General features: G+C 42.1%; 1 protein-coding gene across 1 annotated transcript in view; it reads left to right on the top strand.

Moving 5' to 3' along the window:
• Nucleotides 1-27,831, top strand: part of LOC141106392 (uncharacterized) — a 108,722-nt gene that overhangs the window by 15,177 nt on the left and 65,714 nt on the right. Inside the window, exon 2 of the mRNA XM_073597142.1 lies at nucleotides 26,038-26,332. Coding sequence (XP_073453243.1) covers nucleotides 26,038-26,332 — 295 coding nt within the window. The remainder of the gene's footprint in view (nucleotides 1-26,037; nucleotides 26,333-27,831) is intronic.

The raw sequence follows: 27,831 nt of genomic DNA, 5'->3' as shown, positions 1-27,831 counted from the left end.
CAAGGACTCGGGGCAGTGGAAGATAGGTGAGTGTTACCACAGTGGAGGGCTGGATGTGTCAGGAAGTCTGTGGGAGAACTCTGCTTCTACATGGTCATTAGCAGAGTCTTCATCATACACAAGGTGGATGATGGGGAGTCCTGGATCAGAGAAGAGACCGTGGGGATCTGTGTCAAATCAAATAGTAAAGTGATCTTGCGTGGTCCTTTAAAAACACCCCAAAAAAATAAACTATTCCTCAGTGTGGAAATGTGTCAAGTGCTAATAAGAACAAAATGTGAACAAAATAAAATCAACACATCAAAATACAGTGCAACGTGAAATAATTTCTGAGGAGTTTACACTATGATAGGTCTCCACAGTTAAAAATGGTGAACTGTGAAGAGGTGAAATCCAGGGTAAATGAATGGGAACAGTGAAATAAAAAATGTATAAAATAATAAAATAGTCTTTCCAGGAGACTAAACTTCATAAAGAAGTGGTGTACAAAAAGTGGCTACGTATAGAGATGGTAAAAGAAGAAAAGTTCCCGAGCAACTCCACAGGTGGTTTCCTAGTGGCAGTGGTCTCACAGAACTCTCACCTCATATATATATATATATATATATATATATATATATATATATATATATATATATATATATATATATATATATATATATATATATATATATATATATAGATGTCAGCATCAACAGCATCCAGATAAAACCCAGTGAGATTCTCATGCATAGGCCATGGCTCTAGCGGCTTCTCCTCAGACTCGGTTATTCCTATAGTGAAGGAATGATAAGAATATGGAAATTTACAGAGTCTGAGGAGAAGCCGCTAGAGCTATAAACAAAAAAAGAGCGACAATATTGAAATAAAAACAATATTTTTTTACTTTCTGCTATAATACATATCCAAAAAAAATATATAAAAAAACGAATTTATTCATCAGTTTAGGTCAATGTGTATTCTTACACATATTTTAGGGAAAAAAATTGCAATAAGCGTATATTGTTTGGTTTGCGCAAAAGTTATAGCGTCTAAAAACTATGGGATAGACTTACATAGTTACATAGTTAGTAAGGTTGAATAAAGACACCAGTCCATCCAGTTCAACGTGAGTGTGGGTGTGTGTCTACAATTGTCCCTATCCCTGTACATCGCACACTCACATCAGTCCCTAACCTCAATCCAAGGTACCCATTTATATACTAGGGTCAATTTTGGACAGAAGCCAATTAACCTACCAGCATGTCTTTGGAGTGTAGGAGGAAACCAGTGTACCTGGAGGAAACCCACGCAGGTGTTGTAATATGTTGGCCAATTTATGTATAATATTGTATTGGAGTGCTGACCAGAAATTCAGTTGCATTGTCCAACTGAATTTTAACATAGCAAGGGAACAAGCTGAAGACTCTTTGATGTGTTAATCATATGCAAGTCTATTTGAACATTTCAAAGGGTGTTCAGGTGGTATACACATATCTAAAGAGGACTTGTTGATGTTGATATGTGTATACCACCTGAACACCCTTTGAAATGTTCAAATAGACTTGCATATGATTAACACATCAAAGAGTCTTCAGCTTGTTCCCTTGCTATGTTAAAATTCAGTTGGACAATGCAACTGAATTTCTGGTCAGCACTCCAATACAATATTATACATAAATTGGCCAACATATTATAACTTATACCCCCACTTGGGTCGGTTCTAACTACTAGAACTGACCCATAAATCAAACAACAAAAAATATCATTATGATTCAAGGTACTGGATGCTTTACAATGGCTCATATAAAATATGAAGTTGAAACTGGTTACATCTCTCTTCGCCAGCCTCTAAAATATCCCCATGAAACAGTTATTAGATAATATAACTTTTAGACCATGACTAGAAAAGGATTTGGTAAACATCAGTGGCCCATATAGCTGTTAGGCCTTATTATATCACATCAAGATCTTGAATATTGCGCAAAGACGAGCTGATGTCACAGTCCATCCTTTGGTCTGACTTCATCACATCTCTCACCATCTTACTGAAAGTAAACTTGGTATGCTCTGGGAACTCCAATCCACAAGTCCAGGATTCTCTCATCTCCAGGCTCAAGCTTTTCATTTTTAAAGATGCCTTTACGCAAACACTCTACTTTCATCTTTATAGTAAGAAGAACCATCAATGTACCAGCACTCACTTTCAAGGTCAAAAAAAGGTTTGGATATGGCAGTAAAACTATTTCCTTGCACTTGACATTCATGAGTCCATCTTTGTTGATTGCCAGTCAAAATTTGCTTTTGTAATTTGCTGTAGGCCGACCCCTCATTGCATTCAATAGAGCAGTTACTTGGATCACTCAGTCCATAATTACACTTGAATGGTATACCAACATATACATATACATATACCCCCACAATGGTTCAGATAGAGGCATCAGTGTTTATCAGATCTTCTATCCAGACAAAGCGGCAGTGGAAATTCTTGCCAGTATCTTCACCATGAAAGGTAGAAATAATTTTTTCATCCATATATGTCATAGCCTTTAGCATATTATAAACAACTGAATCAACAAAGTTTCAAATCATGACTAGAGTGATGAATTTCACTCACCCCTCTTATAAATTTAGGAAAACCACCCAACATACTAAAATTTATGCTATGCCAAGCCATTGTGCAGCATCTCACCTTAGATGTCAAATATATTGATCAATACGCATTATGTAATATGTACAGATGTTATGAAAATTATTTTAGGTTAAAATGCTTCTCTTTGGTTTTAAGATAAAGTTCAGGAAATAAAACATAAAGAAAATTAAAAAAAATGAAAAGCAAAATATATCAGGAAAAGGGAGAAAAATTAAAAATTAGGGCGTTGAAGAAAAAAAAAGAAAAAAGGTCCATTGCATGATGAATTTCGAGAGAGTCCATGAATGCTTTATAATTCCTTGTTGTCTTTTCAGCATTTCTCCCATAATTCTCCCTCACCAGCCAGCAATTTCAGACTGCTATTCACCGTCATTTAAATGTCAATATCTGAAAGACAAAAAAACTCTCCAACAAAACTCATTAGCGAGGTCCTTAAACATTGTTTGAAGTTAAAACAAAACACTATTTACACGTTTACAGTTTGGAGCTAATTCACCCCCACTGCTAGAGAAGTGTCATCTGCATTCAAAAACAGATCTGGAGAATATACATCTTGTACATTCATGACACCCTGTACCCCCTTCAACTGCTCTATTAATTTATCACGTTCCCCTCTCATCTTGTCATACTCAATTTTCAGCTGGTCATATTTATGTTTTAACTGAGAGAACGGTATCCAAGTCTTTGACCTTTTCTTATTATTATTTTGGTCAGCTCTGTTTTTCATATTAATATCACCTATGTTTGACCCGGAGTGTCCTCTCTGAGTGTTATCATAGGATAATATCTTCTGATCTTTATGTTCAGTATTTGTCCTAAACAATGTGGCTAAATCAATTTTGACAGCCTGCTCATTTGACTTTCTCCATAAATGGTCTGCTCTCAACAATATGTCTTTTAAATCATGAGGATTTGGGGTAACTAATAAAATATTTTGTTTGATATCTTCATGCAACGCATCTAGAAACATACTCATATGTATCAAGCCACCACGCTCAATTACAAGATTATTACCGACCAATAATTCCATAATAGTTGCTATCCTGTGTGACAATTCATAGGGAGATTCATTTTGCATTTGTTGGATCTTTCCATGAATAGTAACATCAGAACGTACACCATACAAAACACATAATAATTCCAGTAATATGTCCCTTGTCCTCAGAGGCTGAATACAGATTTGTTTAATTCTCATCCAAATACCACTTCCTACAGAATGTTGCAAAACTCTTTCTAAGTCAGATGGGTTGAGATTGTACATATCTCTGACTTGCTGCACGTCACAAAACCATTTTAAAAATCTGTTTAAATCATGGTATGGAACCATTCCTATTTCTTTAAGAATTGCGTCTAATAATTTTGATTTCAAGGGCTTAATTACAAGCTGAACTTCACCTGTATTATTATTATTGTTATAAACTGTGGTAGTCACAGTGGGGGCAGCTGGTAATGAATTATCAGATTTAATATGAGGTTCTGTTTCATTTGATAGAGAGTCTGTGTCTGTATTTTGCTGCAGATTGCTGAATCCAAGATTTGATGCATATCTGCATTCCTGAGATCTCTTCTCTAATTCCATAATTCTTAATTTTAATCTCTCATTTTCCTCTGATAATTCATCACAACGTTTAGATTTCTCAAGTAAAGCTTCTCCAATCGTAACCGCATGCAATTTTAAATTTACTGTCTCAGTGTCTGATTGGTTTTGTAACCTCTCACAAACATTGTTGCTATTATCAACTGCCTTCTGTAACTGGGTAATTTCCTCAACCTTATAATTCAAAGAACTTTCCATTGTTAAACAGCAAGATAACAAGCCCTGTATAATACAACCTTTTCTTTTACTTTCTGAAATTTTGCTATCAAAAACATTTTTCTCTAAAAATTCCTTCATCATCGTCCACGTCTGCTTACATTTTTCTGGAATTTCATAAGGACCACCATGGCGCTTAATACATTTTAATACCCATCTGTTAACTTTATCAGAACTGACACTGGCTTCACACTGAGTAAGCATTTTGACTATATTACTAATAATTTAAAAAAAAAGGAAATATTTTACTCACCACATTAATTACTCTTCAGCTTCCAGTTCAGGTCTTCTGGTACACGACACGGTCCTTTTTTTTTTGTTGTTGTTTCCAGTCTCCAGAGAATAATTCTGGGGTTCCCAACTTGTTAAATTTTGTAGATTAGACTCTCTTATGTCACAACCAGACATTAGAGTCACAGCACAGCTCTTGGTTCTTCATCAGACTTCTGTCCAACTCACAGGATTGTTGTCACCACCGACTTCTGTTACTAAGTCCAAAAATGCTCTTCTGGTCACATGAACGGCACCAGTGTAGTGATCGAATATATTAATTGGATTGGGTGATATGATAATTAATAAGTAAGTATTATTATAATGATGATGATGATGTAAGTACTCTTCCGCAGCAACCCAATTCTTCCAGAGAGATGCACTTTATTGACTTCCAACACAGAATAAAGTCCAAAGTCCACAGATGACAAAGAAATCCGACAGAGGAAATATAATTCAGAGACCCATATTATTCAGTCTTCCCAGCCATGCACAGACAAGCCTCCCCTACACACAGACTAGCCCCACTCTTAAAACTTATAGACTGAATGCCGTGTTATATTCACCAGGCATTGAATGGCTGAGCAATTTGATTGGCCTTTCAATTCAGGACTTTAGTCTTTCAAACAGACAACAACCCCCAGCCGTGAACAGCTGTAGTCATAAACCACCCCAATTTGCACTCCCGCATATCAACATCAACAAGTCCTCTTTAGATATGTGTATACCACCTGAACACCCTTTGAAATGTTCAAATAGACTTGCATATGATTAACACATCAAAGAGTCTTCAGCTTGTTCCCTTGCTATGTTAAAATTCAGTTGGACAATGCAACTGAATTTCTGGTCAGCACTCCAATACAATATTATACATAAATTGGCCAACATATTACAACAGCAGGCACAGGGAAAACATGCAAACTCTGTGCAGGTAGTGTCGTGGTTGGGATTCGAACCAGCGACCCTTCTTACTGCTAGGTGAGAGTGCTACCCACTACACCACTGTGCAGCCTTATAGACTTTTATTTTTTTTTATTGTTTTTACTGGTAATGGCGGTGATCTGCGATTTTTAGCGGGACTGCAACATTGCGGCGGACAAATCTGACCAAGTGACACTTTTTGGGGACCAGTGACATTATTACAGGGATCAGTGCTAAAAAAAAATGCAACAATCAATGTATAATTGACACTGGTAGGGAAGGGGTTAACACTAGGGGGCGATCAAGGGGTTAACTGTGTTCCCTCGGTGTGTTATAACTGTGTGGGCGATGGGCTTACTGGGACAACACAGAGATCACTGTTCCTGATCACTAGGAACAGCAGATCTCAGTACTGTCCCCTGTCAGAACGGAGATCCAGCTTGTTTACATAAGGAGATACCCATTCTGCCTCTCTGTACCGCAATCGCGGATGGCTGACAGACTTGACCCGTGGCACGTGCCCGCTCTATCTCATACATGGACCAACATACAGGTATGTCGGTTCACGTAGCCGGGCCGCCCTGCCGCAGTATACAGTATGTGCGGTGGGCAGTCCAGAAGAAGTGATTAAAGCACCTGTGGAAGATAAAGGACAACCTGCAAACATGACCTGTTGGGGGTACTGGAGGACTGAGGTTGAGAACCACTGCTCTAGGAGTAGTGGTCCCCAAACTGTGGCCCCGTGCTTCCCTATGACTTTCACACTCTATTCCTCCCACCAATACCAACAATGGGGTACTACTCCTCCTACTGACACCAAGGCCTATATTGGCCTAATATTCTTAGTATTGTTCTGTAGCCACAGTCAGACTTTTCCAGATGGCTGCAGAAGCCCACGGGCTATAGAAAAGTCACTTCCGATTACCTTATTAGAAAGACAGGTGTTGATGGGAACTACTAGGTTTGTAGTCCATGTTTCTTTTTTGTTGGGGTAGAAAACTGAGAATTTTCTCCCGATCCTGGCCCCTTACCACGTGATCAACTGTCAGCCACGGACAGCTGATCACGTCATGTAAACAGAAGCCGGTAAACGGCCTTTTTTTTTTTCTCACGCTGATAGCCTTATTGCCTTATCAGTGCCCACCAGTGCCGCCAATCAGTGCCCATCAGTTCCACCTATCAGTGTAACCTATCAGTGCCCTTCGTTGTCACCTATCAGTGCCCATCAGTGCCACCTATCAGTGCCCATTAGTGCAGCCTCATTAGCGCACATCAATGAAGGAGAAAATTTTCATATTTTGTTATAAAATTTTGTAAACAGATAACCTGTTTCTTTTTTTTTTTCAAAATGTTCGTTTTTTTTTTTCTTGTTTAGAAAAAAAAGAAAAACCCCAGTAGTGATTAAATAGTAAATACCACCAAAATAAAGCTCTCTGTGTAAAAAAAATTATAAAAATTTCATATGGGCACAGTGTAGCATGACCACGCAATTGTCATTCAAAGAGTGACAGCGCTGAAAGTTGAAAATTGGCTTGGGCAGGAAGAGGGTTTAAAGTGGTGTTCCGGCCGAAATGATACTTTTTAAATAAAAATACCCCAATAATACACAATCTTAATGTATTCTAGTAAAGTTAGTCTGTAAACTAAGGTCTGTTTTGTTAGTTTATAGCAGTAGTTTGTTAATTTACAAACTTACAGCAGGCCGTGGCCATCTTAAGTGTGGGCATCTGAAGCCAGATTGTAGTTCTTCCTGGATCTCATCCTTGCAGATCTCGCACATACTCAGTGCAGCACAAGCAGTGTAATGCCCCGTACACACGGTCGGACTTTGTTCGGACATTCCGACAACAAAATCCTAGGATTTTTTCCGACGGATGTTGGCTCAAACTTGTCTTGCATACACACGGTCACACAAAGTTGTCGGAAAATCCAATCATTCTGAACGCAGTGACGTAAAACACGTACATCGGGACTATAAACGGGGCAGTGGCCAATAGCTTTCATCTCTTTATTTATTCTGAGCATGCGTGGCACTTTGTCCGTCGGATTTGTGTACACACGATCGGAATTTCCGACAACGGATTTTGTTGTCGGAAAATTTTATATCCTGCTCTCAAACTTTGTGTGTCGGAAAATCCGATGGAAAATGTGTGATGGAGCCTACACACGGTCGGAATTTCCGACAACAAGGTCCTATCACACATTTTCCATCGGAAAATCCGACCGTGTGTACAGGGCATTATAGGTTTCAGGTCAGATTTCCATAGCAACGGCAGTTCCAGAGGAAGTTGCCGCCCCTTCCTAGAAGGCATTGCAAACAGGAAATGATGCGATGGGCCGCGGCCAGGGAGGAGGAAGTGAAAAATGAATACAGCAGATATACAGTAGGTGCTGAGAAAAAAAAATTAAAAATATCCAATTCGTTTACAGTGCACAGTTTAGTGAGGTATGCTGAAGAGTGGTAAAAGTGGGTGGAACTCCACTTTAAGTCCCCAGTAAGCAAGTGGTTAAGGAGAGTATATTGTACTAAGACTATGGGCAACCACAATGACACTGTTCCTTTAATCTACTGTTTATAATTTGATCATTTTTATTTATATCCAAAAAATAGTTAAAGATGTGTTAAATGTTTCCACAGATATTTCCCAGGGTATGGCCATTCAAAGTCCGTCGTTTCTTGTTTGAAAGAGGCTATAACTCAACTGGCCTTCTACAAAAGTACAATCCAGACTAATCAATATATCAATATAAATGAACCTAATTGGAGTTGTTTTTTTCTAAAAACTTTACAGCCAGATCGTAAAATGTACAATATAGTTATATACAGTAATCACACCCTACATGCACCCTATGTTGTGTAATATTCCCAGTATCGTGTTGGTCTATGAACCCAGCGAATGCTTTAATGGTGTAAAAGATAAATAACTTGAATAAACCTGAAGCACAATGACACTTCAGATTTGATATATCTTAACCACTTACCGACTGGCTCACGCCGATATACGTGGGCAGAATGGCATGGGTGCACAAAACAACGTACCCCCGTACGTCACTCCGTGGCATGATCGCGGGCCACCGGCAGACATCGAGCCATCGGCGGTGTCGTGGGCGATAACGGAGAGGCAGAACGGGGAGCTGTAAACAAGGCAATTCCCTGTTCTGTCTTGTGACATGAAAAGGGATCTACTGCTCCCTATCATTGGGAGCAGTGATCGCTGTCATGCGAGTGGTAGCCCCCCCCCCACAGTTAGAATCACGCCCTAGGACACACTTAACCCTTGATCGCCCCCTAGTGTTTAACCCCTTCCCTGCCAGTGTCATTTACACAGTAATCAGTGCATTTTTATAGCACTGATCGCTGTATAAATGTCAATGGTCCCAAAATAGTGTCAAAAGTGTCTGATCTGTCCGCCGCAATGTCGCAGTCATGATAAAAATCGCAGATCGTGCCCAATACTAATAAAAAAAAATTTTAATAAAAATGCTATAAATCTATCCCCTATCCTGTAGATGCGATAACTTTTGCGCAAACCAATCAATATACGCTTATTGCGATCCTTTTTTTACCAAAAATATGTAGAAGAATACATATCCGCCTAATCTGAGAATTTTTTTTTTTTATATATATTTTTTGGGGATATTTATTATAGCAAAAAAAGTAAAAAAATATTGCTTTTTTTTCAAAATTGTCGCTTTTTTTTTTTTTAATAGCGCAAAAAATAAAAACTGCAGAGGTGATCAAATACCACCAAAAGAAAGCTCTATTTATGGGGAAAAAAAGGATGTCAATTGTGTTTTGGTTCAACGTCGCACGACCGCGCAATTGTCAGTTAAAGAGACGCAGTGCAGTATTGCAAAAAATGGGCGTGGTCAGTAAGGGGGTAAATCCTTCCGGGGCTGAAGTGGTTAAAATTAGTGCAGCACTGCAAGATTATAAATAGAAAAAAGCTGTGATGTTCAAATGATTACATTTTTATATTAGCATTATTAACCACTTAACCGCCGGGCCATAGCCGAATGACGGCTACAGCGCGGATAACTCTGGGAGGGCGTACATTGACGTCCTCCCAGAATCGCGCCCCCTGACGGCGGCTGTTTACCACGTGATCGATCCATCAAATGACGGAGCGATCACTTGTAAACAAACCGGCGTCATGTCTCTCCCCTCTCTGTACCGATCAGTACAGTGTGAGGGGAGAGGGGAGAGATTGGTTGCAGCAGCGCTGTGGGCTGGATCTGTAGTGCCCACAGCGCTGCTCTGTGTCCATTGCAGCCTCAGCCATCCATACTCAGCAACAGGGGCGTTGCTAGGTCTACAAAAGATCTGGGGCTAGAGCCCATAGCACAGTAGTAAAGAAAGTCATACGCTTGGGCATACACATGTATATATAGTAATGTACGGCGTGTGTATATCCTCAGAGAGCCCACTACTTACATCAGAGTCCCCAGAGAGCCTCCCCCTTGCATCAGGGTTCCCAGAGAGCCCCCTTTACATTAGGGTCCCCAGAGAGCCTTCCCCTTAAAATCAGGGTCCCCAGAGAGCCTCCCCCTTGCATCAGGGTCCCCAGAGAGCCCCCCTACTTACATCAGGGTCCCCAGAGAGCCTCCCCCTTAAAATCAGGGTCCCCAGAGAGCCTCCCCCTTAAAATCAGGGTCCCCAGAGAGCCTCCCCCTTGCATCAGGGTCCCCAGAGAGCCCCCCTACTTACATCAGGGTCCCCAGAGAGCCTCCCCTCCCCTTGGGGACCCCTGCAGAGACTCGGGGCTCTGGGCCCCAGATTCGGGGCTATAGCCCCAAAAGCCACCCCCTAGCGACGCCACTGCTCAGCAATAATCATCCATCCATCCATGCTCAGCCATCCCTCTGTCATACTAATCCATCAATCCATGCTCAGCCATCCATCCATGCTCAGAAATCCCTTCCACCCCTAGCCATTCTAGTCAGCTGTACCCAGCCACACTCAGCCATACTCAGTAATACCCAGCCATACTCAGCAATACCCAGCCATCCACATTTATGGCTTAACCATGCTCGGTGACCTGACGGTGCTCCCTGCATGTTGAGCCTCTCTATGTGGACAGGCTATAGAAATGTCTCCCACATGTGGTATCGCCATACTCAGGAGGAGTAGCAGAATCTATTTTGGGGTTTAATTTTTGGTATGTACATAATATGTGTTAGAAATATTGTATAAATGGACAACTTTGTGTAAAAAAAAAAATGCATTTTCATTTTCTTTCTACATTTTCCAAAAACTTGTAGAAAAAAAATGACATGTTCAAAAGACTCATTATGCCTCATAGATTATACGTTGGGGTGTTTTCTTTCCGAAATGGGGTCATTTTTGGGGCGTTTCCATTGTCCTGGTTCTCCAGGGCCTTCAAAAATGCAAGAGGTAGTCAGGAAATGAGATGTGTAATTTATGCTCCGAGAACGCCTGACTGTGCTCCCTGCATGTTTAGACCTCTCTGTGTGGCCAGGCTGTGTAAACGTCTCACACATATGGTATCGCCATACTCAGGAGGAGTAGCAGAATGTATTTTGGGGTGTAATTTATGGTATGCATATGCTGTGTGTGAGAAGTAACCTACTAATATGACACTTTTTTGGAAAAAAAAAAAGAAAAGAAAAATAATCTACACCAATTTGGGTTATTTTTACCAAAGATATGTAGCAGTATAAATTTTAGCCAAAATATATGAAGAAAAATTACCAAAAAAAAAAAAAAAAAACGCAGGAGGTGATTAAATACCAGCAAAAGAAAGCTTTATTTGTGTGAAAAAAAAGGACAAAAATTTTATATGGCTACACTGTTGCACGACTAATTACTGCATGAGTAATTGTCATTAAAAATGTGAGAGCACCAAAAGCTGAAAATTGGTCTGGTTAGGAAGGGAGTTTAAGTGCCCAGTGGTCAAGTGGTAATATACAAAATATACACTCAGCAGCCAGTTTATTAGGTACACCTTGCTAATACCGGGTTGGACCCCCCCTTTGCCTTCATTCTTTGTGGCATAGATTTAACAAGGTGTGGGAAACACTCCTCAGAGATTTTGGTCCATATTCACATGATAGGATCACACAGTTGCTGCAAATTTGGTCGGCTGAACATCCATGAAGCGAACCTCCTGTTCCACCACATCCCAAAGGTGCTCTATTGGATTAAGATTTGGTGACTGCAGAGACCATTGGAGCACAGTGACCTCATTGTCATGCTCAGAAAACCAGTGGTGTGATGATCTGAGCTTTGTGACATGATGCATTATCCTGCTGGAAGTAGCCATCAGAAGATGGGTACATTGTAGTCATAAAGGTATGGACATGGCCAGAAACAATACTCAGGTAGGCTGTGGTGTTTAAATGATGCTCGATTGGTACTAACAGACCCAAAGTGTGCCAAGAAAATATCCCCCACACCATTACACCACCACCAGTCTGAACCATTGATACAAGGCAGGATGGATCCATGCTTTCATGTTGTTTACGCCAAATTCTGACCATACCATCTGAATGTCACAGCTGAAATCAAGACTCATTAGACCAGACAACGTTTTTCCACTCTTCTATTGTCCAATTTTGGTGAGCCTGTACGACTTGTAACCTCAGTTTCCTGTTGTTAGCTGACAGGAGTGGCACCTGGTGTGGTCTTCTGCTGCTACAGCCCATCTACTTCAAGGTTTGAGGTGTTGTGCATTCAAAGATGGTATTCTGCATACCTTGGTTGTAACGAGTGGTTGGTTTGAGATGAGAGAAAGGCAACAGTAACTCAAATAGTCTGCCCATTTACCTCTGACTTCATCAAGACATTTTCCTCCACACAAGTGCCGCTCACTGGATATTTTCTCTTTTTTGAACTATTCTCTGTAAATCCTAGAGATGGTTGTGTGTGAAAATCCCAGTAGATCAGTTTTTGAAATACTCATACCATCCCGACTGGCACCAACTACCATCCCACATTCAAAATCACTTAAAGAAAGGGTTCTTCCCCATTCTAATGCCGCGTACACACGAGCAGACTTTACGGCAGACTTTGCCCGGCGGACGGGATTTCGTCGGACAATTCGATCATGTGTGGGCTCCAGCGGACTTTGTTTTCTCAAAAGTTGGACGGACTTAGATTTGAAACATGTTTTAAATTAATCCGTCGAAATCGAGTCCGGTCGAAAAGTCCGCTCGTCTGTATGCTAGTTCGACGGACAAAAAGCCACGCTAGGGCAGCTATTGGTTACTGGCTATGAACTTCCTTGTTTTAGTCCGGTCGTACGTCATCACGTACGAATTCGACGGACTTTGCTGGACTGTGTGTAGGCAAGTCCGTTCATTCAGAAGGTCCCTCTTAAAGTACGTTGAAAAGTCTGCCGTAAAGTCCGACCGTGTGTATGCGGCATAATGCTCAGTGTGAACGTCCACAAGCCATCTTTACCATATCTAGATGCATTGATTTTCTGCCATGTGATTGGCTGATTAGCAATCTGTGTTACCAAGCAATTGAACAGGTGTACATAATAAAGTGGACGGTGAGTGTATATAGCACCAACAGTTTTCACAGCGCTTTACAACATAAAGGGGAAAAGTGCAATTACAGTACCCTTTAATACATAAGGAATATGAGGGCTCTGCTCATGGAGCTCACAATCTAAAGGAATAAACTCAAATACAAATTATTACCCAACGTGCTGGAAAATGAATCCAAAATGTCAGACTTGTGTATCAAGATGTAAAAATACTCCTAACCTCCTAAAAAGTGACTCCTAACCACCCACAAAGGATATGTAATTAGGTTTCAAGTGAAAAATCAAAGTCTACTTAATAATGAAACAATACAAAACTTGTGCTCCAAAATAGTGAGGCAATCCACTCCAATTCCACTCATATGCTTCACCACACTGTGCGCATATGCTCTTACTTGGTGTTTTTACCCATGTATATTATAGGTCAAATCAAGCCCTCCTCTTTACGAGGTTAAACCATCAATGTCCACCCTTCAGTACTCGGGACTTCCACCTTCCTCCGGTGCTGCTTTACACCATATGGGATAAATCAGCAGCTTTTCCCCTTTAATGGGTAAGTGGCTCCAGCATCCACCTTATCAGCCTTCCCCCAGATTTTCAGCTTAAATAAAAGGATCACAAACATAGTGCTGTCAAAACCCCTTTATTAAAAACACGTTTATTTGTGCAATAATCTGGTGCACAGCGGTGTTTGTTTCTTTAGGGGACATACACTCAAACTCTGTGGTCAGCACTGCTTTCCCTGGTGCCTGACCATTTCTGGATTACACGATGACGTCACTGGCTTTGCCCTTGCGCGTTACGTCACAATCACGTGACTTCTTTCCCTAGAAGGATGTATGAAGTTTCCCAGTTAAAAAAAAATACCTTATGACAATTAACTTGCTGTGACTGTCGGGTTGATTTACTAAAACTGGAGAGTGCAAAATCTGGTTCAGCTCTGCATAGAAACCAATCACTTTCCAGGTTTTGTTGTTAAAGCTTAATTGAACAAGCTGAAGTTAGAAGATGATTGGCTGCCATGCACAGCGGCACCAGATTTTGCACTTTCCAGCTTTATTAAATTAAGCCCTGTGTTACAAAAATCATTTCAATGTTTTATTTTTATATGTAATTAAATATAATGTTTACCTTTTACATCTCAGTGCCGCTGATCTCCGCAGGTTCTTTACAGCCACACCCTGTCTACATGCACTCCATTGATGGTTGAAGGTTGGGTTGTCTGATGGTGATAACAGTGGACCATGCCTGTGCGTGAATGTGCGTTAAAATGGCCACGTGTTATCGCCATCGGAAGTCTGTATAGCAGTGGCAATAGTAGCATAATTGGGAGAGAGGGACACAACATTGGGGTCAATTCACTAATGTTTATGCAAATGAGTAATATGATACCCTTATCGCATGTAGTAAATTAAGTCCAATTATGAAAAAAAAAAAAAATAATAATGATTATGCGATATTTACCGGGGAAAAGAAAATGTGACGGTAAATATTGCATAAAAAAGTTTTTAATTCCAATTCACAAATGGACCAGAGAGTAAAAAAACATGTGATAATTACCCCCAGGATTTTGCTAGGGGTATCACAAGCGGTGTTTGCCACCCTTCTTAAAGGGGGCTTTCAGATTAGCCTCCTACCCAAAGTCCCCCACAACCACCAGCCACAGTTGTGGGGGATGAGGCTCTTGTCCCCCCCTGCCCCAAACCACCCACTCCCCTATTTTAAGGGCATGTGGCCTGGTATGGTTCAGGAGAGGGGGGGGCGCTCGTTCGTCCCCCCCTTTCCTGACCTGCCGGGCTGCATGCCCAGGTAAGGGTCTGGTATGGATTTGGGGGGGGGGGGCGCCATGAATCCCACACCTTCTTAAAGGGGTCTTTCAGATTAGCCTCCTACCCAAAGTCCCCCACAACCACCAGCCGCAGTTGTGGGGGATGAGGCTCTTGTCCCCCCCTGCCCCAAACCACCCACTCCCCTATTTTAAGGGCATGTGGCCTGGTATGGTTCAGGAGGGGGGGGGCGCTCACTCGTCCCCCCCTTTCCTGACCTGCTGGGCTGCATGCCCAGATAAGGGTCTGGTATGGATTTAGGGGGGGGGGGGGCGCCATGAATCTCACACAGTTTTTTTTTTATACTTATTGTCTGCCTTTTTTTACAACTTGCTGTAAGCGGGGAAGCCTGTTGCAGCTGATGAGTTATCGTTGGTTAAGGACATGGCGGTTGGCTTCCTGGCCCACTCCTTAGAAAGCAGCTCAATGCGGTACATTACCCCATGAACTAATGCCGTAATTATCACTATATCGAACAAATACCGCATTCGCCATTTAACGCCTAATTCTTAGTGAATTGAACACTTGCACAATTGTTACTGCATGCAGTATTTTACCGAATATTATTAGCCGTTATTTAACTCTTAGTGAATTGATCTCATTGTCACCAAACACCAGGGGTTAAACAAGGGCCATCATGGCAGGTTCACCAGATATTATTTGAATTAAAGCTTCAAAACGCAAAAAAAAGTAAAATATTTTTTAAAGTAGCAAAAGCGAACAAACATGATATGGTATTGTTATAACTTGCATGCTAGCCCCTAGTTTCCCAATTCTTGGTACTATTTTTTACAGTAACATAAAGGAACTTGAAATTCCGGTTTGGGCACCTGACAACTATTTTCTGTTTGTAATATCGCATTTTCTTCTCAGTCATTGTGACGCAGGAGAGGCTCTGTGTGATTGTTATTTACATAGAAAGATAACCTGGACACAGATACAGAGCTGTGTACATGAGTCAGCAATATTTCCTAAGGGCCACTTAGATCACTATTATATAAAACTGGAAAGACTTGAAGTTTGGGAAATCCCCCCGTTTTGAACCAGATCCTTCTGTCTAGCATTCCTCCACAGTTAGCACATTTTCTATACAACTGACCAAAAAAGGGACATTTACTTGCCAAAAGTGTTAAACCACATTAAACCTTTTATCTAACCTATGAATTATTGTGTCAACAAGAAAAAACTTATGAAACAGACACTTTGCTCTAATTACATATAGCTATAGACAGATAGGGGTAATACCCAAATAGAATCTGCCTACAGATGCTAAAACTTGCTAACATCCAGAGTAATATGGGTGGATGTGTTCCTCTGAATTGGGGAGCATAACAAAAAACAGGGGTAGAAGGCAAAAAGAATTCTTCAATAAGGAACCGGCATGTTTAGCAAAAATATAAATGTTTAATATAGAAAAAATGATACCACATATACACCAGATAGTGTCAACAAGGTTTGACAATAAATGAACCAGTAACCACCACTACCAATTAAAATAGACAACGTTGTCTAAAAAACAAAGAACAACATACAGATGGCCACCACAACACATACATACACATCTAATTGGCCAGCTGGACTTAAAAAGTCTCATGTAGAGTATATCTAGCTGAAAAATAAGAAGCCAATGGGTGACGGTATGCAGCCTTGGATGAAGGGGAGTCCGCAATGTACACTGCCGATGGCAAGCCTGGGTTTGACTACAGGTAAGTGTGCAAACTATGAGGGTTGCTGGTAATAGCACTGACAAGTGGATATCAGCCGCAGCAAGTGGCATGCATAAGCGGCTGTGTCAGTGCTGGGCAGAGATGCAGGGGAGGATGGTGTGCCTAGGTAACTTTAAATAAACGACAACAGCGTGTGGAGTGATGCGATCTCACCAGACCATAGGCATCCGGGTACAGCAGGTAAGTTGGACAGACCAATCCTCCTCAAGCTAAATCATCCTCTGGTCAAAGTAGGGTGGCTGATAAGTCCGTGTGAATAGATGCCCGCCAAGTAGATGGAAGTGGGGGAACGTAGTGGCGTACCGCCTGCTTGCGGAATGGAGCCACAGTTACTTCCGGATTCCGTGCTGTGGGGCTATCGGCGGACTTTCAGCAGGGCTTGAGCGGCTTCAGCAGTAGCGAATCAGATCCCCGGGGCTGGTGGGTGGATCTGTACGGGTGCTACATCGAACGTGATGGCGTCATGCTGACGCGTTTCATCCGTAAAGGATTTCTTCAGAGCATGCGCAGTAATTGCAGTAGGCGGCTTAAATAACAATACCAGTTGAAGACGTAAGTACGTCAACTAGCCGTTGTCTAGGCAACTGCACAACAGATAGACAGCCATTCAAATCAAAAGACAACAACAAATAATAATAATGGAATGGGCCCGTCCGTGGGTGCAGCAACACCACCAAGTATGTTTAAGTGGAGAAGGGGAGGGGGGGGGGGGGGGGGGGGAAGGGGGGGGAAAGAAGGGAAGGAAGAAGATATGGTTATCCGAATATTAAAATAAATAGGGCAATGACGGAGAGGCATGAGGATTTTCCTCCGATGGCTATGATGTAAGGAATACTGATAAATTACATTCATTGTTTAACCCATGTGGGGACATACTGTCAAGGGTATATATCCACATTTTTTCTTTCTGGCAGAGAATCCTGTCGAAGTCACCCCTTCTAAGGGGGAGGTTTAATTTGTAGATACCCTTGACAGTAAGTCCCGTGGGATCCCCACCATGATGATCAAGGAAATGTAGGGGGATGGGACGCTCATCATCCTTACTGAGGATGCTCTGCACGTGTTCACTGATCCTGATCCTGAGTTTCCTTTTTGTTTTCCCCACATATTTTTTGCCACATGGGCATGTGATCATATAGACCACTCGTGTGGTATTACAGTTGATAAAGTTGTGAATTCTAAACTGTTTCTCACCATCAGAACCAGTGAACACGTCAGTGCGCTCCACATACTTGCATATACTGCATCTACCGCATTTGAACATGCCTTTTAAAGGTGGAAGTTGTGTAAGCCAGTTTTGACTGTGTGACCTGAGATATTCGGAATGAATCAGGTGGTCCCTGAGATTCCGAGAACGTCAGGCGGTGAGGAGAGGGCGTTCACCTACTATTTCACCCAATACAGGGGAGTCTGAGAGGATGTGCCAGTGATTACCAAGTATGGTCCGAATTTGTTTCCATTGGGAACCGTACTTGGTAATAATCCTGGGGGGCCCATAGTTATCATTAAATGCCTTAGGTTTTTTTCTAACAAGGAGTTGTTGTCGATCAGTCTGAGCAGCTCTTTTCTTAGCTGTTCTGATAGCCCCATGGGAATAACCCCTGTCTCGGAATCTACCATATAGGTCCCTGGCTTCAATGTCAAAATCTTGTTGTGTGGAGCAGTTTCTGCGAATACGGAGGAACTGGCCCACAGGTATACCCCTGATCAGCGATCTAGGATGATCACTTGTTGCCTGGAGGAGCGTATTCGCTGCTGTGGGTTTTCTGTACGTTTTGGTACTGATCCTCCCATCGTTGGCGGTAAGGGTGAGGTCCAAAAAGGAGAGGGTGTGTTGATGGGCTGTGTAGGTGAGCCTAATATTCCTGTCGTTGGTGTTGAGTTCATCCATGAACAACATCAGTTCCTGTTCTGTACCCGCCCAGACCATAAATACATCATCGATGTACCTCAGCCAGAGGCGACTATGGCTGAGGTACATCGACGAATGGTAGACACACTCCTCCTCCCACATGCCAAGGTGAAGGCATGCATAAGATGGAGCCCATGGTGCCCCCATCGAGGTGCCCCTGATTTGTCGATAATAAGACCCCATGAACTGGAAGCAATTATGCTCCAATAGAAATTTAAGCATATCACAAATAAACTCATTTTGATGTCCCAGATCTGGAAATTTCTTTTCAAGAAAGAAATGAGTTGCTTTCAATCCCCAGGTGTGGGGAATTGATGTGTATAGGGATTCAACATCAATCCCAACCAACATAGATCCCTCCGGTAGGACCACGTTCTCTAGATGGGATAATACATGCCCAGTGTCCTGTACATATGAGGGCAGGTCAAATACCAATTCCTTGATTAGTGCATCAATGAATTTACCCGTTTTTTCAAGGGGACCATTCACTGCCGACACGATGGGCCTACCGGGGGGATTGGTTAGGGATTTATGGAGCTTCGGTATAATGTAGAAGGTGGGTGTGTTGAACTGAGACACCTTAAGAAAATTGAACTCCTTTTTGTTAATTAATTTTTCCTCCATAGCTAAACTCAGCTGGTAGTTCAGTTCATTGATAATGGCGGGGAAGGGGTTTATATCAAGTTTGTGATAAGTAAGTTTATCACTTAGGAGTCTAAGTACTTCATTTTCATATTGAACCTCCGTGAGGAGGACCAGGTTACCCCCTTTGTCACTGCCCTTAATTACAATACCGGGGGTCTCCTCTAGTTCTTTTAGGGCCTTTCTCTCATCTCTGGTGAGGTTATCTATACCCTTTTTTTTCCAATTGACCTTAGATAGGTCTCTTTTAACCTGTGCCAGGAAAAATTCGATGGCTTTGTGTTTGGACAAAGGGGGCATTTTATCCGATTTGATGGATAGGTTGGCGGGGCGGGCAAGGGCAACCTGCATTGGGGGTATCTCAGAGTCAGAATCAGAGTCCTCATTTTCTAGTAGAAGTAAAACAAGTGCATCCAAGGCCTCCCTTTCCTCTTTATTCTGGGAGTCCTGTTTAGTCTCAGTGTGTTTAGATAGATGCCAGTATCTAAAGAGGACTTTTCTTAGATAGAGGGAGATGTCCTTGTACACTTCAAACTCATTCATCCCTGATTTGGGGGAGAAAGAGAGACCCTTGCTAAGTAGGGAAAGATGATGTTGGTTCAGGGGGAAGTTGGTCAGGTTAACTACCTTCATGTCTGTGGGGGAGTCCTCTGTTGATTTCTGCATACCTATGTCCTGTGTGTTTTCTTCCTCACCTGTCTCTGGCTTTTGCGAATTTCCCTTGTTCTTCCCTGATGACCTGGGGGTGAATCTGGGGGTATCCTCCCTTTTCCTATTGCTTGGTTCTTCCCTGCGGTAGTTGGGGGATTGTCTGTTGGTGACTGGTCCCTCTCTAAAAAAGTCACTGAGAGGTCTCTGCGTTCGCTGTCACTATCCGTGGAGGAATATTGTTTACGGGTGGCCTTGGTGTTGGCTGAGCTATTGCTCCTCCCTCTGTTTTTTCGCGAGCGGCTCCTTCCTTTATGAGTTGTGGGATCAAACAGATCACCGCTTTCAAGATCAAGTAAATTTTGTTTAAATTTTTCTTGTTTATGAATTTTTAGATTTCTCTGAGTTTTCTCTACTTCTTTTTTGAGGAGCTCATTATGTTTTTCAAATGAGGAGTCTGTTTTAAAGGGTTCAAGTAAGCTAGCACTATTATTTATCTCCGTTTGAATTTCCGCAAGTTGGGCCTGTTCCTCATCAACAATCAACTGCATAATTTCCAGGCCGCGCTTCAAACAGCTGGCCTTCCATGCCTGTATAAAGCGTGGTGTGTGAAGATGTCCGGCTGGGGTCACCCTTTCTCTCAGGCCTCTGGGGATAATTCCGTTTTCAATGTGAGATTTTAGTGATGAAATGTCCCACTTCCTATTCAGGAATTTAATAGTTAGTTTTTTATGATTCCTGAATAGGGACTGGAGAGAATCCTCACATGCATTTGAAGCCGATTGTTGAGAGGAAAAGGCAGACTGGATTTCTCGATCAATGTCCTCGTCAAGAAGATAGGCCATATCACAGAAAGAAAAAATCTGGATAACCAAGTGTGGGGAAAGGGGAAGAAATGGAGGATGGAAGGGAGGGAAAAAGGGAAGGGGAAGGGAAAAGGAGGTGTAATGTACCCAGGGACGGGCCCACTAGTGAAAGGTGTGTGGTTATGGTAAAGTCTGGTGTGCGTGGTAGCAAAATAAAGTTCATAAAGAAGGGAAGTATAATCCCACAGAACAAATATAAATCAACAAGAAAAAACTTATGAAACAGACACTTTGCTCTAATTACATATAGCTATAGACAGATAGGGGTAATACCCAAATAGAATCTGCCTACAGATGCTAAAACTTGCTAACATCCAGAGTAATATGGGTGGATGTGTTCCTCTGAATTGGGGAGCATAACAAAAAACAGGGGTAGAAGCCAGGGACCTATATGGTAGATTCCGAGACAGGGGTTATTCCCATGGGGCTATCAGAACAGCTAAGAAAAGAGCTGCTCAGACTGATCGACAACAACTCCTTGTTAGAAAAAAACCTAAGGCATTTAATGATAACTATGGGCCCCCCAGGATTATTACCAAGTACGGTTCCCAATGGAAACAAATTCGGACCATACTTGGTAATCACTGGCACATCCTCTCAGACTCCCCTGTATTGGGTGAACAAGTAGGTGAACGCCCTCTCCTCACCGCCCGACGTTCTCGGAATCTCAGGGACCACCTGATTCATTCCGAATATCTCAGGTCACACAGTCAAAACTGGCTTACACAACTTCCACCTTTAAAAGGCATGTTCAAATGCGGTAGATGCAGTATATGCAAGTATGTGGAGCGCACTGACGTGTTCACTGGTTCTGATGGTGAGAAACAGTTTAGAATTCACAACTTTATCAACTGTAATACCACACGAGTGGTCTATATGATCACATGCCCATGTGGCAAAAAATATGTGGGGAAAACAAAAAGGAAACTCAGGATCAGGATCAGTGAACACGTGCAGAGCATCCTCAGTAAGGATGATGAGCGTCCCATCCCCCTACATTTCCTTGATCATCATGGTGGGGATCCCACGGGACTTACTGTCAAGGGTATCTACAAATTAAACCTCCCCCTTAGAAGGGGTGACTTCGACAGGATTCTCTGCCAGAAAGAAAAAATGTGGATATATACCCTTGACAGTATGTCCCCACATGGGTTAAACAATGAATGTAATTTATCAGTATTCCTTACATCATAGCCATCGGAGGAAAATCCTCATGCCTCTCCGTCATTGCCCTATTTATTTTAATATTCGGATAACCATATCTTCTTCCTTCCCTTCTTCCCCCCCCCTTCCCCCCCCCCCCCCCCCCCCTCCCCTTCTCCACTTAAACATACTTGGTGGTGTTGCTGCACCCACGGACGGGCCCTTTCCATTATTATTATTTGTTGTTGTCTTTTGATTTGAATGGCTGTCTATCTGTTGTGCAGTTGCCTAGACAACGGCTAGTTGACGTACTTACGTCTTCAACTGGTATTGTTATTTAAGCCGCCTACTGCAATTACTGCGCATGCTCTGAAGAAATCCTTTACGGATGAAACGCGTCAGCATGACGCCATCACGTTCGATGTAGCACCCGTACAGATCCACCCACCAGCCCCGGGGATCTGATTCGCTACTGCTGAAGCCGCTCAAGCCCTGCTGAAAGTCCGCCGATAGCCCCACAGCACGGAATCCGGAAGTAACTGTGGCTCCATTCCGCAAGCAGGCGGTACGCCACTACGTTCCCCCACTTCCATCTACTTGGCGGGCATCCATTCACACGGACTTATCAGCCACCCTACTTTGACCAGAGGATGATTTAGCTTGAGGAGGATTGGTCTGTCCAACTTACCTGCTGTACCCGGATGCCTATGGTCTGGTGAGATCGCATCACTCCACACGCTGTTGTCGTTTATTTAAAGTTACCTAGGCACACCATCCTCCCCTGCATCTCTGCCCAGCACTGACACAGCCGCTTATGCATGCCACTTGCTGCGGCTGATATCCACTTGTCAGTGCTATTACCAGCAACCCTCATAGTTTGCACACTTACCTGTAGTCAAACCCAGGCTTGCCATCGGCAGTGTACATTGCGGACTCCCCTTCATCCAAGGCTGCATACCGTCACCCATTGGCTTCTTATTTTTCAGCTAGATATACTATACATGAGACTTTTTAAGTCCAGCTGGCCAATTAGATGTGTATGTATGTGTTGTGGTGGCCATCTGTATGTTGTTCTTTGTTTTTTAGACAACGTTGTCTATTTTAATTGGTAGTGGTGGTTACTGGTTCATTTATTGTCAAACCTTGTTGACACTATCTGGTGTATATGTGGTATCATTTTTTCTATATTAAACATTTATATTTTTGCTAAACATGCCGGTTCCTTATTGAAGAATTCTTTTTGCCTTCTACCCCTGTTTTTTGTTATGAATTATTGTGTGTCGGCCTTTTAGCTAAGATTAACCGTAGTATCTATTTTTATCAATTTTCAGGAACTTAACAACAGTTTGCAGACAGGTGCAGTCTACTTTCTCCACTGCAGGTGGCGCTCAATTGCAGCGGCATAGCTGGGGGAGAGGAAGTTAAGGGGAACATGGTTTCTCTATGGTTTACAGGATCACTGGGGAAGCTATGCGATTGGATGCTGCCCCCCCTATGTGACTCTAGCTGCCATCTTGGATGCAGGTAGAGCCTAATGAAGGACCTGGCTCGTTTGCTTGGCGTGCATTTTGTGTTTGGGTGGTGTAGGGACAGGTTACTCATCTGACAGGGACAGTGATTAGCGTCAGGAAAGCATATGCCAAGGCAAAATGAAATAAAAATACAATACATCTCTGCAATACATGAATAGTCACCCCTTTTTATCCCTTTAGAGACCCTGAAATTACAGAAAAATGGCTTTAATACCACTAAGAGCTGAGTGCATTTCTAACAGATCACAAGCTAACATTTCTTTCCTAGATTAGATAAAGATAACATAATACATATACTTTTGCATTTTCTTTGTTAAATTTCTTCCTTTGTGCTTCCCTTTTTCAATTGGCCCCCGACCGTGCTGATATATTCATGTTCACTCTGTGCCCCTTGTGCTGCTGGGACCTATGGAGTTTTGTGATTCTGCAAAGTGCTCGCTCCCGCTCCATTCTACAACCCTACATGCAGCGGGTCAGAGCACTGCTCACAGAGGAACACAGAACCACTGTCAATCATCGCTGTGGAGGAAGAGGAGAGGTTTGGCTTTTGTGTGCCCCCCTGTGCTGGCTGCTTAAATGAGCATAGTAAAATACAGTTCTTGTACCCACAAAATACACCTTTATTACTGTAGCACAAACAAGAGTCTTATGCCCTGTACACTCAATCGGACATTGATCGGACATTCTAAAAAACAAAATCTATGGATTTTTTCAGACGGATGTTGGCTGAAACTTGTCTTGCATACCCACGGTCGCACAAACTTGTCGGAAAACCCGATCGTTCTGAACGCGGTGACATAAAACACGTACGTCGGGACTATAAATGGGGCAGTAGCCAATAGCTTTCCTCTCTTAATTTATTCAGAGCATGCGTGGCACTTTGTGCGTCGGATTTGTGTACACACGATCAGAATTTAACCAATCGGATTTTGTTGTCGGAAAATTTTATAGCCTGCTCTCAGACTTTGTGTGTCGGAAATTCAGATGGAAAAAGTCCGATGGAGCCCACACACGATCGGAATTTCCGACAACACAATCCGATCACACTTTTTCCATCGGAAAATCCGACCGTGTGTACAGTGAATTACAGACACAAATAAACCTCAGCACAATGGATCATATTAAAAAAAAAAAAAATGCGCCAATACCATTTTAGATGCTTTTAATGTACGCTTAAGGTATGCTTAAAAACACACCGTAGGTGCCCTCCAAGTACATTTTTTAAGGGGAAAGTATGTTTTTTTCACATCACTGATATTTGTTAAACGCTTCTCAAATACACTGTAAATTCGCTGGAAAGGCATAGATTTGAGTATGGAAGGAGTTGAAGCCAGTCAACACCTTCCATTCAACATGTAGCTTAATTTTTTAAGTGCAGTGACACAAAGCAATGCAAATGCAAAAAGTTTTGGTAATATGAACAGCTCTGTGTTCTGTCCATATTATTGATTGCAGGCGGCTTTACTAGGCTATTGAGGAGTCTTAAAGTGTTACTAAAACTAAAAATGTTTTTTACCTTAATGCATTGTTTGCATTAAGGTAAAAAAAAAAATTAAAAAATCCCTGTGCCCCCCTTCCCCTGTGTGAAGCGTAAGAGAAGGGAGAAGAGATCAGGCTGCACGGCTGCATCTATTCTTCCCTTACTTCCTCTTCACACAGCATTTGAGAAGCAGCAGGAGCCATCGGCTCCTGCTGCTGTCAATCAAATGCAGTGAAAAGGAAGTGGGGGGCGGGTCTAAGTCCCGCTGTGTAAATCTATGGAGTGCTGCTCCATAGACACACAGGTCGGGAGCATGCAGACCATGCTTCTCCTCATAGCAAGCAGCTGGCTATGGTGGAAGTAAGAAGATGAGGAGCCAAGTTCAACACTCGGGACCCCAGAAGAGGAGGATCGGGGTCACTCTGTGCAATACTACTGCACAGAGCAGGTAAGTATAACATGCTTGGTATTTTAATTATAAAAAAAAAAATATGACTTTGTTATCAATCCGCAACAGGGCTTAAAGCGTTACTAGACAACTTTTTGTAGCCTAAGCTCTGTTCGTTTTTTAAGATAACACAGAAAGCATGCAGAGGTCGCAGAACAGGACATTTTCTGACAAGATCTCCATTGGAAGCCTAGAGAATGGAGATGGAGAATACAGTAGCATAAATGGGAAAGGGGGACAGAATGTTAATCACCCAATACTACAAAGGAGCTAAATGGACACCATGTGACACTGGGATTTTGTTCATATCCTGGGACAATCCTACAAGATCTGAAGTTACATAGTTAGTCTGGTGGAAAAAAGACAAAAGTCCATTCAGTTCAACCAATGAAGTTGTTGGGGTCTGTGCTTATGTTTACCTTAAAATTGACGGATGCTAGCCATGTCTCTTTCATGCTTATCCCTTCTTTCATATTGGTATAAACATGAAATCCTAGGCACCTAAGGATCATGTTTATCTTGCCAAGATTACATTTATTTATAATCAGATGATGCCCACATTTCCCACTATCATTTAAGGCTTTGGGCCAGCTGAACACATAAACAAAAATATGCCCTTGCTTTACCCAAATTACTACCTACAACAATGTTTTTGATTATTTCCAGGTCTGTTCCAGATTCCATGATGTCAGATCCTGAGGGCAACACCAATCCTCCCAGCTATGAGGCTATAATGAGCAACAGTGAACCCACAGCTCCGATGTCTGATGTGCCTTTAACAAACATCCCGAAGAACGACAGTCCTCCACCCCCTGCATATTATCCCCCTAACCCAGATCCGTCCTGGGGTCCCTACAGTGTCATCCCACCATGGAGTGTGGACAACATTACACCCCAGAATACAGACCCATCTCCACCATTTTACAAGGAATTTCTGATGGGTAAACCCAAGGCTCTTGGAGTGAGTATTTGCAAAAAATCCATCAACTCAAGGGCCTAGATACAGAAATAATGCACTATAAAAACAGGTGCACTTTACGATGCAATAAAAAAATGGTAGGGAAGGAAAACACTTCCTGTTTTGATTGGTTGTGCTGGTGCTTTTAAATTGGATCTCAAGTTCACACTTTATTTCTTTTTTTCATTAGCATTGAGATGGGAAAACAACTTTTTTTATTTTAATTTTTTTGTTGCTGCGGGGAATTTCCGAACTTGGAACTCAGACAGCAGTTAAATCTGAAATAATTTTTAACTCTTCCTCATGCTACTGAAATAAGGAAGGAGGTTCTTGCTGTCTATGTTCCAGCTGGAGAGATTCTGCTCACTTCATGTTCAGGTGACCACAAAAGAAATCATTCCCCAGTCTGTCTCCAAAGCAAATTTTAGCTAGAATTCAATGGTCTGCACCTTGATTTTAAGCTTAGCCTCTTTTGTAGATGTGTATTATCATGGTAGCACTAGAAGGGTAGGTTGTGGGAGAATACGCTGTTGGTAGCAAGCAACATAGAATAGTTTGTTTTACCTTTGTTTTTAGTTTAAGTCTACTAAGCATTTTATGTTTATTTGAATATGATGCCGTTGTTTATTTTAAAATATCTAGGCCAGGGTTGTCAAGGGCTGCATCAGCATTATGGTTGCCTTCAAAGGGCCAGTAGTATCTGTAAGACTAATGCCGTGTACACACGGTCGGATTTTCCGACGGGAAATGTTGGATGTGAGCTTGTTGTCGGAAAATCTGACCATGTGTATGTCGGACTTTCCTCCAACAAATGTTTGATAGCAGGCTCTCAAATTTTACGCCAACAAAACTTTGTTGTCGGAAAGTCCGATCGTGTGTACACAAGTCCGTCGCACAAAAGTTCATGCATGCTCGGAATCAAGCAGAAGGAGCCACACTGGCTATTGAACTTCCTTTTTCTCGGCTCGTCGTACATCTTGTACATCACCGCGTTCCCACGTTCGTAATTGTTGGCCAACATTTGTGTGACTGTGTGTATGCAAGACAAGTTTGAGCCAACAACCTTCCAACAAAAATCCACGGTTTTGTTGGCAGAAAGTCTGATCGTGTGTACGAGGCATAAGTATACAGAGCTCAGGAGTGCACTACATGCCGAGTTCAGTGGTGTGTAACGTACAGTATCTCAGTGAGTACACCCCTCATATTTTTGTAAATATTTTAGTATCTCTTTTCATTGTAGCAAAGTGTTATTTCTTCAATGTTGTCACATGAAAAGTAGTGAGTGTACAGCTTGTATAACAGTGTAAAGTTGCTGTCCCCTCAAAAAAACTCAACACACAGCCATTAATGTCTAAACTGCTGGCAACAAAAGTGGGTACACCCCTAAGTGAAAATGTCTAAATTGGGCCCAATTAGCCATTTTCCCTCCCTGGTGTCATGTGACTCGTTAGTGTTACAAGATCTCAGGTGTAAATGGGGAGCAGGTGTGTTAAATTTGGTGA

This window comes from Aquarana catesbeiana, linkage group LG08 (assembly GCF_042186555.1).
Source record: "Aquarana catesbeiana isolate 2022-GZ linkage group LG08, ASM4218655v1, whole genome shotgun sequence".
NCBI classification, from domain to species: domain Eukaryota; kingdom Metazoa; phylum Chordata; class Amphibia; order Anura; family Ranidae; genus Aquarana; species Aquarana catesbeiana.
This window is presented reverse-complemented; position numbering and strand designations above follow the sequence as displayed.